This window comes from Seriola lalandi, unplaced genomic scaffold, assembly GCF_002814215.2.
Source record: "Seriola lalandi dorsalis isolate HSWRI2012SDOR001 ecotype SW California unplaced genomic scaffold, Sedor1 jcf7180002054929, whole genome shotgun sequence".
In the NCBI taxonomy this organism is placed as follows: Eukaryota; Metazoa; Chordata; class Actinopteri; order Carangiformes; family Carangidae; genus Seriola; species Seriola lalandi.
Window position 1 is genome coordinate 446,602 of NW_019525481.1, and position 13,683 is coordinate 460,284.

A 13,683-nucleotide genomic window follows, 5' to 3' on the forward strand; every position below is an offset into this window, starting at 1 on the left:
GGTGTTCTGTGAGGACGTGGAGGAAGAGGAGGAGGGCTGGGGGTGTAGGCGTGGTCGAGGGCGGGTGGCGAGGGACTCCACTTACCAGATATCTGCGGCTGGACGCCGGGCTGGTCGGAGCTGAGCAGCTGAGCCTGGATGGTCTCCACCACACGCTTGAAACGTCGGCTCGGACCTGATGGACAGTTTGGTTCTAATGTTAATGACATCATCAGTATCCAGGCAACAGAGTGAAACACTGTGACAGTCCTGTATTAGACTTCCTGCTGAGTGACATCAGCAAACATGTGACCTCTGACCTGAGGAGGAGGAGGAAGCACTTATATCCTTTACTTCAGTTTTACTACCTATACTACACTGTAAAAATACTGATACTGCACTGTAAAAATACTGATAGTACACTGTTAAAATACTGATACTGCACTGTAAAAATACTGATACTACACTGTAAAAATACTGATAGTACACTGTTAAAATACTGATACTGCACTGTAAAAATACTGATACTACACTGTAAAAATACTGATAGTACACTGTTAAAATACTGATACTGCACTGTAAAAATACTGATACTACACTGTAAAAATACTGATAGTACACTGTTAAAATACTGATACTGCACTGTAAAAATACTGATACTACACTGTAAAAATACTGATACTGCACTGTAAAAATACTGATACTACACTGTAAAAATACTGATACTGCACTATGTGTGTGTGTGTTTCATTTGAGTATTCATACTGTGTCTGATGTTTTTATTTAATTTGTAAAGTGTTGGCTTTACCTGATTAAAGGTAATCTGTCCATTAATAATTGATTAATTGACTAAGAGTTCAGCAGTTACACCTGAAACCCTTTTACCAGATTTATCCTGATTTTATCCTGCACATCTTTTGACCTGCAGATCAACCGCTCAACACGTCTGCTGGTCTTCGATCAGATATATGAACAGCGTGCTGCGTTCACCTGAGAGCAGGGTGAAGGTGACGGAGTAGATGCCGTTCTCCTTGGTGGCGCTGGTGCTCTCGGTGTAGGTGATGTCCACCTGGAACTTCACAGGCTTCTGGAAAACCGTTGGACCGGCTGTGGACTTGTACTCCGCCCGGAAACTGGTCTGAGAGATGACGCTGTGGCTCAGACTGGGAATCTGGGGGGGAGAGAGAGAGAGAGAGAGAGAGAGAGAAGGAAGGAGGGAGGGAGGAGGGGTGGAGGGAGGTGGTGTTGGCCGGTAAACAGTCTCTGAGTCAGCAGCAACACAGATGAAACAACTTCTGCATCAGTTGAGATGCAGCACGGACGTAAGAGAAGGAGACAGCAGCAGAAGTAGACGGTGTGTTGGATGTGCTTCACGTGAACGCGTCACAGATGTGAACAGACTGTGACAACACTCTCTGACTGCACACACATCCACCGTCAGCAACAACACATTATCGTTTCCATTGTTTTATACAATTACAGAAAGAACAGAAACATCAGAAATGCTCCTTTAGTCTCCAGCCTCAGAGTGGGCGGGCCAGTGTGTGTTTGATTGACAGCTGAGTCGACGTGAGGGGTGAGACACAAAGACAGAAATATTTATTTGACTGTTTCTTTACTCTGAATCTCTCAGGAGATATATTTACCCTCCGGTGGAGTTTGATGGGGCTGATGAGCTCTTTTGTTTTCGTGATCAGACATTTTTCATTAAAATTGTCAGATTTTTGCTCAAACTGTTGTAACGGTGTCAAACTGTGAAGCTGGTGAAGTGAGCTGAGGACAGAGGAAGAGGCAGATGAAGGATGATGAAGAGGAACAAAGGAAGAGAGACTCACAGAGAGGAAGGCGTGGACGATGTCGGCCTTTATGGAGCTGAGAGGTTTGTCTCTGATCACGATGAAGATCTGCTCCTCTTTCTCCAGGTTGATGAAGTTACCGAACCACGACTTCTTAGCCAGTCTGCGAGGAGGAGACGCGATGACATCATCGACACAGAACAGACAAGATCAGCTGTTTCTCCACAACAAACTCTATGTTTGTTGATACACTGAACACCAAAGGCAACAACTACAGAACAAATTAAATGTGTTAATCAATATAAAGTTTGATTAGTATTTGCCTAAATATTTAGACTACAACTTCATGTAAAACTTAAATATAAGACACTTCCGCTGCGTTTTCAGTGAAACACCTGATATTTTCACATTTATCTCAAAATATAAACAATGTTCATACACAACCTTTGATTAATGTATCATCTAATTTAATTACAATAGCACAAAACATGACACAAATTCCTTTTTCTTCTAAAAATGGGATTTTAAATGTGTTTTAATAAACACATCCACAGCCGGACTCTGGTGAGGTGTGCATCACTCACTCTGGAGAGGAGTCTGGGGTGAGGCTGGACATGTCCTCCTGGGTGGGAACTGTGGATGCAAACAGAGGTCAAAGGTCACAGAGTGATTTCTCTCCTACATAAACCTCCGACTTCCTGCTTGTAGAAACATAAAGTCTCTTCTGTTCGTCTGTGTCGGAGTGAAGGATTTGGACTCGTCGTGGTCCGGTTCATGTTCACGGCTCCTGCTGTAGGAAAACGAGATAAACCGCAGCAGAGTAAGAAATGTTTTTTTCCCCACTCGCTGTAATGAGGTAGTTATCTGGTGTATGACGTGGCCGGAGGCGGCTGTTTGTCACGACGAGGCTGCAGAAGGTGAACGGAGCTCAGCCATTAGCAGCAGAGACGATGTGTTTTTATTCCCCTGAGCTACAGTCAGCTGCACAAACACTCCGCGCTGAATCGATTATCACACAGATAAGACTGATGAGCTGAATGAACCATAAACAAAAGTCTCATTTAATCTCAGCCACCCCCCCTCCCCCTCCCCCCCTTACCTTGCATTTTCCTGCGGTGGAAGCGCGGCGAGCCCAGGAAGCTGTTCTTGATGGAGTTGAGGCGCGTCCTCCAGGGCATGCCGCCAATGGAGGGGCTGGGCGGGGGCGTTGGGCTGGGCGTGCCAGCCGGGCTGTCCTTGGGCGTGTGCACTGGGGTGCCTTTGGGGGTGGGAAGAGGGCTCCCCCTTGGGGAGGGGTGAGGGGTCACCTGCGTGATGGGGACAGATTTGCCGTTGTGGTCAGGGTGGAGGTGGTGGCGGCGGAGGGGAGACATAGGAGGCACGGGGGAGAGAGGGATGGAGAGTTTTGGGGGGACGGTCAGGGGAGGGTGGCGTCTCACCCGGGGGCTGTTGGGGGTGCAGGGAGCCAGAGACTGGCAGGGCGTGGAGGGCTCTGATTTGGGGGTGGAGGGGGTCTGGGCTGAGTTGGGGAGCGGGTTGGACCTGGTGGTCTGCAGGGGCTTCTCGGACACTTTGGGCTTGGCGGGGAGGGTCTGCGTGCGAGGGTGCATGAGGGGGGACCCCATCTTTGGCTGGTAGGAGTTGGGCGTGCGGGGCCCCACCCCGTTGAGGCGGACCTCGGGGGAGTGGGTGGGGCTGCAGTTGGGGGACTGACACAGGTCTGGGGACTGGGGCGGAATGAAAAACCGACGATGGGGCTGCGATTGGTCATGCACCGTTTGACGTGACAGCAGGGTCAGCCAATGAGAGAGCAAGGCCACAGCCAGGCCATTCCCAAAAAAATAGAAAAAATAAAATAAAAAAAGGAGCGTGGCAGAAAGGTTGAGAGGTGGAGCAGGCAGGAAGTGGTGAGAGTGCAAGAAAGAAAGAAAACAGAACATGCGATTAGCACCGTGATCAGCCAATCAGGAGGCAGCAGTGGAGCATTCATGACACAACAGTAGGGATGCACCGAGACTAAACCTCACTGACAGGAACTGACAGACTGTTTGACCGTCTGTTGAACAGGGTTTTAAAACACAACTCAGAGTCGCAGCTATTTTCTAAATCTGTTTGAAATTTGGTGAGAAGTTGAGAAATGTGGCGGGAAACAAATGAACCGTCTTTGATGTTGATTCTTGAGGTTTTTCTTCTTTTTTTTTTTTTTTAAAACAATTCTATAATTAAAGAAAAATGTCACATATATTTTCTATTATTAAAATAAAGACGATGCATTATGCAGCCGTTTCAGAAGTTACATGACGACGCATCACATTTACCTTCAGCACTCACTCTTTACGTTCCCTACACACCAGGACGTGAGTTGACAGAGGCGTATCTATGGTTACCGCCCGACACATCGGTGCATCCCTAATTACCACCAAGTGAACCAGCTCGAAAGCTAACAGGTTTAGCTTCACCCTCCACCTGGGAAAGCGGCCGGAGAGCATGCACAGTGCTGATGCACAATGCTGTGGAATGAATGAGCGGATCACTGAGGAGACAGAGACCTCGTCAGTCCGTTTTCATGACAACTGATTAACATGAGGTGATGCTCTTGTATCATGTCAATGAGCAGGAAACGTGTGTGTGTGTGTGTGTGTGTGTGTGTGTGGAAGAGTTTCAACACCAGAATCACAAACTTACACACTCTCGTCTTCTTTAGCAGATCGTGTTACAGGCTTCATGCAAGAACCGCTCACACAAAGATTCACTTTAGAAATAACAAAACATTTTCAGGGAATTTTCTCGTGACAGGTTCAGGTTTATCGTACGAGTCGTGTTCAGATAGTCGGCCTCTTTCTACAGAGGGAGGAACACTTGTTTTAACTGAGGAACTTAAACACAACATGTCAGTTAACAGAAGCTGTAGTTGCTGCTTCTCTGAAAGCAGATGTTGGGAAACATCACGGAGGGTTGACGCAGTCGAATAAAGTCAAAGATGAAAAACTGAAATGTAAAATTAAAGTTTCACTCTGTATAAAAATCTGTTTCGATCACTGTTACTTCACTTTAGTGTTTGAGCTTGAAAAGTGAAAACAGCTTCTATCTCTTAAAGGGACAACGTTTCTTAAATCTTAAATCTCCTTCAACACCTGGATAAACCTGCAGGATTCGGTGACGTCACAAGAAGTCTGGTAGTAGTAGTTAAAGTAGTTAAACTTTTGAAATGAACAATATTTGGATATTCATAGATTTTAGATTTTTGTAAACAAAAAAAAAAAACAAACCATATCAGACACAATTTATTATCTGCATCAGAGTATTTTCATGTTTTCTGTCTGGAGAAGATCTCGTCCGTCTCTGAAACTGTCACCTCGCGGTTCAGTCATGGAAAACTTTGCCCGAACAAACCTCCATGTCATGTTCTGTCTCTGTGGCGGGAAGCCGGCGGTAGCTGAAGTAACCACTGACACCGACACCCTGCTGATTTCACGACTTACAGCTCTGCTCGTTTGAAATTCGTCCTTTTACTCTTTAATAAAATCTGAGCACAGAAAATCAGAAGTGCCAGTAACTTCTGATTAAATCTCCCAAACACACTTCCTCACCAACAGGCGGCTGAAACAAGTGATTTACAGTGAGTTTGTGAAGTCTGATGAATCCGACTCGTACGATCAAACCTCACTGACGAAACAAGGTTGAGAAAAGTTTAGGAAAAAGTTCTTGCATGAGGCCTGATGACTTTCATTCATCACTCTTTAAACAGTTCATAATGAAACAGCAGCTGCAGACTAAAATCTGCCTCTTCTTCACTTTGCATTCAGACAGGCAGAATATACTGCGCCTGGAAGAATAAAACAATCACATTCATAATGAAAAGGAGAGTGAGCGTTTGATGATGCACAGCCGTGTGTCCTTGCCGAGGGCGGAGCTTCAGACTGCAGCTCCGGACGGAGGCTGCAGGAGCTGCAGGTTGATTTGCACGGTTAACCTTTCTGCTGAGCTCTTCCTCCCGAGAGTGACGGATGGATTCCACAGCTCCTCTGAGAAGCTGCTCTGTGTGGGCATTAATCTCTAGCTCCGATCCCCCCGCCCTCATCTGCAGCTCTGTGACGTACAGCGGGGGCCTGACTCAGAGCCACGGCCGGGTCGCATCACGACCTTGATGAGAGGACGAGCGGCGGCCGGTGATTCACCCTGTGACGCTCTCAGCTCTGTGAGCGTTTATATTTTCATCAGGTAAAATCTGTGAAACATCAGCCTCTTTAACGATGCCGCTCACTGCACACGTCTGTTATGTCATCACAGGAAATCAAAGGAGAATCCAACCTTTGATATTTCTCATAATTACACATTGAGCAGCGTCACCACCTGAATAAACTGTGTGAGTCGACACTGGTGTCACTGTCTTAGCTTCATCCTGAGAGTTTTCACCTCTTATGATTAATAAGAGAGAGTTCAAATTTAACGTCTTAATGTTTTTAGAAGATTATAATCATTTGTGCAGAAGTGTTAATTCTTTTATACATATATATTTATATTTTAGACCTTTTATTTTCACTCTGTTATTATATATTTATTAAAAGACTTTTAGAATATTGCTTATCATGATTGTCTTCACTGAAATAAATGTGGTGGACAAAATATTAGAAACACCTCTCAGTATAAAGCAACATAAACATCATCATTCCCATGAAGGAGGATTTATTATCGTATTAGACTTCATTAGATTTACTGGGTGTTTGTAATAAACTGATAACTGACTCTGGTAAAGGTTAAAAGTTAAAAGCTATGACTTCAGTTTGTCAGGGGAATTAATTACTGTGAAATCTGTCGGGATTTTTTCTTTTCAAATACTTTATTTTGGATAAAAGGATTTAACTGAATGTTTGTTTACGACCTACAGTTTTTACATTCAACCCAAATCTAACGGACTCACACATCAGCAGTGATGTTGGTGAGACACACACCATCCTGCATCAAAATGTGTAAGAATCCGCCGCTGAAAATAGTCCCCATCAAATGCTCTATTTCCTCCTGTTTGATAAAAACTACGGTGAACACGTGTTTTAGTAAAATTAAAACTGAGACTTTTTAAAAAGGAAGCTGTATATTTGTGAGGTGTAAGGGTTCCTACATTTCCCAGACTGCTTCACCTGTCCTCTTTAACTGCTACATTACCTCACCTGTTGTGACTCTGTATTTAACTCTCTCCTGTTTCTCTGCAGGTGTTTCTGAAGCGTCTGGATAAAGATGGACTCGACCTGACTGAGGCTCTACTGTACGTCACACAGGCTGATGATGAAGTCCACAGTCGAGAGCATGAGCTGCCGATGAGAGGCTGAAGTGAAGGACAGCCAGCAGAGCCAGGCCAGTGAAGTGCATTGTGGGAAAACCAATCAGTGCGTGGGAGAGACGGACACTTACCCGGGGGCTGCTGAGAGGACTGGTGGACAGACCGGAGGACGCTCCGCTGATCGACCGCGATCTACACACACACAAACACACACATAGTGAGATCACTACACACACAAAACACTGCTCCACACAACAACAACAACACGCACACACACACACACACACACACACACACACACACACACACACACACACGGAAACACATGGAAACAGCTGATCTGATCTCAGGCAGAGAGAAGAGACTCAGATGACGACAGATCATCTGCTGCTGTTTTTACAAACCCTTATTAGTTCCTGTTTGTTGTGTGTTTGTGTGTGTGTTTGTGTGTGTGTGTGTTTAACACTTTGGATAAAAGAGTCAGAGCTCAGTTGCCACACAACTAGTGACTCCTGTAACATTCACTGACTCTCAAACATGAAGAACATCCGGAGTTAAACACGTCAGCATTATAGCGTGTGTGCACACACACACACACACACACACACACACACACACACAGACACACACACAGTAAAATTCATTAGCGCTGTTTCTCTTCTCTTCATGAGCTTTTCCATTTTTCATTCACGTGTCATTAACTTTTCATCTCTTTCTCTGTTTTTCCCAAATGTCGTCTTTTTTTTCTTTCTGGATCAACACACACACACACACACACACACACACACACACACACACACACACACACGAGGGATGACATCAGTGGTATTAAATCAGTTTTCACAGCTGCACTGTCGTCATTGGAGACAGTTTCACACTGTTTCCAGCTCTAACCCGCGATGGAGCTCGATGGTAAAACGCTGCTACTTTTGTTCCTTCTAATATCATTTTCATTATCGTCATTATTTCCTCCCTTTTTTCTCCCTCTTCTCTCTCTGAACAACCCATCATGAGGCAGATTATAACAAACAGAAGCCGTCCCTTCACGTTGACGTCTCACAGGGAGAAACTGCCCCCGTCAGTTTCATGATGTTTATTTACACCCAGTGTTTCAGTTTAGTTCTTTAGCTGCTTGTTGGTGACTCCTGACACTGGAACGTTACTAAAAGTCAAGCTGTCACGTTACAGTTCCGATCCTATGGGTTTCTTAATTATAATTATATAATTATTATATTATTAATTATAATTTACTGAGAGGGTTTGTGGTGGAACTGGTCGCCACGTTTCACAGTTTGTCAGTTTGCAGACAAACATTGTAGTTTTTAGTGACACTTCTTTCTTTAAAGCTCTGACATAATCTTCACATTTCCTGCTTTTTTTTTTCTGTTATAACTCGACCTGTATCTATTGAACGAGGCAACACTATTTTTCATTTCACTAAACGAGACGCTGACTCAGATAAGAAATGATCCTGGCACATTTCTTTTGTGTTTTTCTGGAGATTGCTGGAGATTTTTTTTTTTTTTTTGACTGGATTTGCTCTGTGATGTTTTTAAAGTTTGAATTTTGCTTCTTTTGTGAAAATGTAAAAGACAGATTTCTACAGTTTGCTTGTACAAAGAGACGTTTCAGGGTAAAATGACACGGCACATTTAAAAGAACTCCAGCCCACACTGGGGGAAACACAGGAAATTAACGCACTAAATTAATGGGCAGAAAAACAATACTCTCAAATCTCTTTTTATCTTAATAGTTTAATATATTGATTATTTAATTTTTGATATTTTAATACCAATATGTGGAAGTAAAATCAGTCATGACCTTCTCTTCTGATATTGATCGTATCATTCAAGAGCTGCACGAGGTCTGAGGCGGCAGGTTTCATGTGTCTTCATATAAGTAACAAGTTGTAGTTGTTGAAGAACTATTTGTCTGACAACCTCCAGTCCAGCTAAGCTAAGCTAAGCTAAGCTAAGCTAAGCTAATGACTGCTTAGGTCTAAAAGTCAAAAGTGTCTAAGTCTTTAAGAAATGAAGTCTTTGAGTTTTGTCGTTTCGTAATGAAGCTGAATGGATAAACTGAGGTCTGTTGTTGATGAATTGTCTCAGTTTTAACTAATAAAACTTAAATACACATTAATATGAGTTGCTCTTCCTGTGAGTCAATCTGCTGGATCTGCTGTGTGGACTAACACTGAGGAAGTGCTGAGGGAGAGTTGTGTGTCTGCCGGCGCACAACAACAACAACAACAACAACAGCAACAACAACAACAACAGCCCTGGATAAATGACGGCGAGGAGACTCTCCGCCGTCGGACTGTTCAGAGAGCGGCTTCTATTAACATTCAACTCATTAACTGTGACGACCATCCCGTCCACGAGCAGGAAGCTGGAGCCGGCTCCTCTTTGAAATGTGAAAATGAATTCACAGCTCATCGCTGGTGGTGAGTGTGAGAGAGCGAGTGTCGGCGGAGGACGCAACAAGCTTCATTTTATGGATCTCCCCAATTAGATGATGAGGGAGATAAAGGGCTATTCAGAGGGAGTGGAAGACTCATTTCCATCTCCTGTTTGTGCTCCATCTGCATTCCTGGCAATTAATTTATGCTAATCTCCGCCGGGCCGCGCATCCATCGACAAACGGAGCTTCTCCTGCGGAAGGTCAGCCACACAGGGAGGCCGAAAATCACACCGCCATCACCCCCTCCTCCTCCCCATGCTTCACTCAGAGAACAGATCGGCAGAGTACAAACAAATATAAACACACACACACACACACACACACACACACACACACACACACACACACGCTGACAATGAGGAGTGGAGGTAGGTTGAGGGAAGGAGGGGGAGCGAGAGAGAAAGAAGCCGAGAAAGTTGACCTAAAAATTCTCCTCCTCGCCCCCCGAGGGCCGAGGGAGGAACGTCAAAGAGGAAGTGGGTGCAGAGAGGGAGAGTGTGCTATTTTTCTGATTTCACAGAGTCGATCGTTTCCTGCTGCTTCTCTCTCACAGCGAACACTGATCCAGCGTCAGCGTCAGTGCGACTGCTCTGCTGCCGGTTTGTTTTTTTGGATCCTCTGATGCTGAAACGTGACACACCAGCTTCATTTACTGTGATGTTGTGCTCAGACGTGGCACAGCTCAGATAACAGGCAAAGAAACAGGTTAGATTTATTCTGTATGTAAATATAAATCATAATTTATATTAATTAAATCATATAATTATTACATATTATATATATATAAATCTGGTGTTTCCCATCCTGGAGGTCACGAGAGACACACTTCAATTTATGATTTCTAATGCTGGGAGTCTGAAACATCTACATTTAGGAATATGCATCATGGGTAATTTCTAATGTTTGTCTAAGTTTCTCTCTTTTTTTTTTTAAACACCCCGAGATGCAAGTGATTTTGTTTTTAGGGAAGAAAAAAGGAAAAATTGAAAAATGATTGCCCCCCCAAACATATTTTTTCACTTGCCTCTCAGGGGTTTTTGTCATAATTGAAAATAAAAATAAAATTTCACAAAAAAATAGAAAAAAATTCTGCAAAGAAAATTTTTTTTGTTTGTTTTTTAGTGAAAAAAAAAAAAAAAAAGACTTGCCTCTTGGGGTTTTTACTGCTCTGCTCTGATTTCATCTTCAGATTTCCTGTTTCTATTCACGACCTGAGGTTTTATTTTTCATTTCACTAAACAGACACTGACGTTTATTTCAGGTAGTTCCAACACAGGAAATGATCCTGACATATTTTTTGTGTTTTTCTGGAGATTGCAGAGATTTTTTTTGACTGGATTTGATCTGTGATGTTTTTAAAAGTTTGAATTTTGCTTCTTTTGTAAAATTGTAAAAGACAGATTTCTACAGTTTACTAACACAAAGACACGTTTTAGGAAAAATGACATGCAACATTTAAAAGTGAAAGACAAACACGTGTAAAGAACCACAGCCGACACTGGAGACAACACAGGAAACTAAATTAATGGATGGGAAAATCAAAAGGAACAAAATGGAGTTGACTCTACGTACAAACGGAGGAACAAACGGAGCAGACCAATACCTTTCCTCCTTGCTGCAGTTAGCGTTTGTGATATCCAAGCTTTTACTGAAAACAGATTTGCTAAAAAGGGGCAGACAGAAAATCAGGAGACAGACAGAAAGGCAGTCACATAAGGGGAATCCTAAGATACAGCATGCAGCACTCAAAGAAACAAACAAAAGTTATCACTGCGGAACAAACACGATCACCATGAGACAAATAGCGACACAAAAACCTCACACATGCATGGACTCAGAAATCAGGAGACAGAACCCAGGAGGGGAAGCACATTCATGGGTCATGCTGGAGTCAGTGGGACGTTCACAGGCTCCGTCGCTGTGAAGAAACTATCTGTGCGTGTTTTCATCTCCGAACGCGTCTGATGTTCGGCTTGATTATCTCCGTCAGCGAGCAGAGGCCGAACAGGCCGTTACACCTGCTGCTACAGCACATCGGGCGACTCCTGCTGGGCGGAGCTGATCTTCAGGCGCCGCGTCGCAGCGGGAAAATAAGAGTCAACGATCAGTTTCGTGTTTGTGAGAATCAGGAGGATCAGTGTTTTTCTACCTCAGTCCAAACCTCGTTACCACAAACACGACGTCACAATCTGAGAGTGAGACTGATCCACGGCTCTGCTTCAGTCCATGTTCCATAAAACTGAATGACTGATCATTTCACTGCTTTGCTTATTGTACATTGAACCTCAGGCAGGTGAGACATAGAACTTTGAACTCCTGTTTAGTGGCAGCAAAAATACAATAATTATAACTGTTCATTATCTAAAGAATAAACAACAGAAACATAAAATACAACCCACTACAACCACTGCTAGAAATATTGAACAATATATTGCGATATTTGTGCTGGAGCTGCATCGAGATATTAAATTTTGGATATCGCCCAAGTCAATCCGAGGCAGCGGAGGGCACGAAGATCTGAGTGTAAACCGAAAGAGTAAACTGTCTCATCCTACTGTGCAGTTAGCAACCAAAGCTAAAGAGCTAGCTCACAGACAGGAAGCCTTTTACCTGCTGCTGTAACTTTTTATTGAATTAAATGAAGCACAATCCGTAAAACAAGAAGCACAGAAGCTACTGTGACGGACTGGTGCTAGCATGTTCCCCCACTGGCTAGCGTGTTAGCGGTTACAGTGTCACCAAACCTCTACAACCATGTGTTCAGTGTGAATTAATTTTGTCTCTTGGATGATTTCACAATATTATAGATTTATGTTATGACTAAGGCTGCAAAAAAAAAATCTGATTTCAATTATTTTGGCAGATATGAGTCACAACTGTAGGTGGTCATTTTTGTGTTTTTATTTTCACTGAAAATAAAACTTTACGTGTGGAGGATCTGATCTGTAGGCCGGGGTGTATCTGTATATGTATATGACCTTTATAAAGGTTTGTTGTGACACATTTGACCTTTTTTTTAATTAGATAAAAACCATCTGTTTTAATTATTACTATTTATTTTCTGAGCGACGTGTTGCCTATGACATCATTGTGGTGGATGGCTTTAAATACTACATTACCCATGAGCGTCTGCCAGCGTCGCTATGGAAAAAGAAGTCGGAGCTGGAACAAATTCAAAACGCTTCATTTTTTCCAATTTGGATCAAAACACTTTGAAATTCAATCATCACTATAAACATCACGTCAGGTGTTTCCGTCCTCCCGGGTTAAAATCTGCCGACGTGTCACCTTCAAGTTTCTTTAGCATGAAACAAAACACTTCAAACAGCAGCGCAGGGGAAAGATTTAAAACATAACGCTTCAATTTTATTAGAGTTAATCACCAGATCTTCATGGCTTCCATCTTTACCCTCACTCTGTTGTTCCCTAACTCGACCTGTCAGGTGCTCAGTCCGTGTGAGCGGATTATTTCCTCTCTAACTCAACATCCTGTCTTTTTGTGACTAAAGCAGATCCCGTCTTATTCTGTGGCTGCGTCCACTCACTGACGTCAGGAGTCTAGATCGAAGGGGAGAGCAGGAGATGAGGTTTAAACATCCATCATCAGCAGATACTGGAACTGATGCGATGTAACGCTCAGATGCAGAATAAACTTCAGGCAGGAATAATAAGATTTTAATTTTACTGTCTCATGTGGTTTTTGATTGTTTATTGTAGCAGCTTGTTTTGGTCTTGATGTTGCGTATTGTTATTACTGTCTTTAGTGGTTAGTTAGACAACTGTTCTCATGATGGTGAAGCTGCTAAATGAACGAGCCAGTTGCTTAATTTCGACTTTTACTGCACGTTTCTCGGGGATAAATAAAGTGTATAATGCGATATCGTAGCCTGGTATTCAGCTGCTGTCGGTTGGTCTGCAGCTGCCGGCGCCACTGACTGGATTCATATATATAAACTCTTCCGTGCGACTTCTGCGCTTTATTCTCGTGGGTTTCACTAGTTAAAAGTTTAAATAAATGTGAAGGTTAAATGAAAAACTATCTTCTGAAACAACTGTCCTTTCTTCCTCTGTCAGAACTGCGCAGACTGTGGGATCAAAGCTGCTCGTGCAGCAGGTGAAAGGTAATTCTTTTTGTCTGGTCTTGATGAATATGGCAGAGCTGTGACTTCC

At 43.2% G+C, this 13,683-nt stretch overlaps 1 protein-coding gene across 9 annotated transcripts in view; it reads right to left on the reverse strand.

Annotated features, from left to right (window-relative positions):
- Positions 1-13,683, reverse strand: part of LOC111644331 (serine/threonine-protein kinase BRSK2-like) — a 128,804-nt gene that overhangs the window by 14,160 nt on the left and 100,961 nt on the right. For 3 of the 9 annotated variants that reach the window (XM_023393173.2, XM_087170128.1, XM_087170125.1), the window contains exons 13-19: positions 11,117-11,176; positions 7,185-7,245; positions 2,875-3,532; positions 2,360-2,408; positions 1,815-1,938; positions 970-1,150; positions 86-175 (exon numbers count right to left, since the gene is read on the reverse strand). In XM_023393173.2, the coding sequence (XP_023248941.1) occupies positions 86-175; positions 970-1,150; positions 1,815-1,938; positions 2,360-2,408; positions 2,875-3,532; positions 7,185-7,245; positions 11,117-11,176 (1,223 nt within the window). The remainder of the gene's footprint in view (positions 1-85; positions 176-969; positions 1,151-1,814; positions 1,939-2,359; positions 2,409-2,874; positions 3,533-7,184; positions 7,246-11,116; positions 11,177-13,683) is intronic. The other 6 variants (XM_023393175.2, XM_023393174.2, XM_087170126.1 and 3 more) reach the window with 3 other exon arrangements.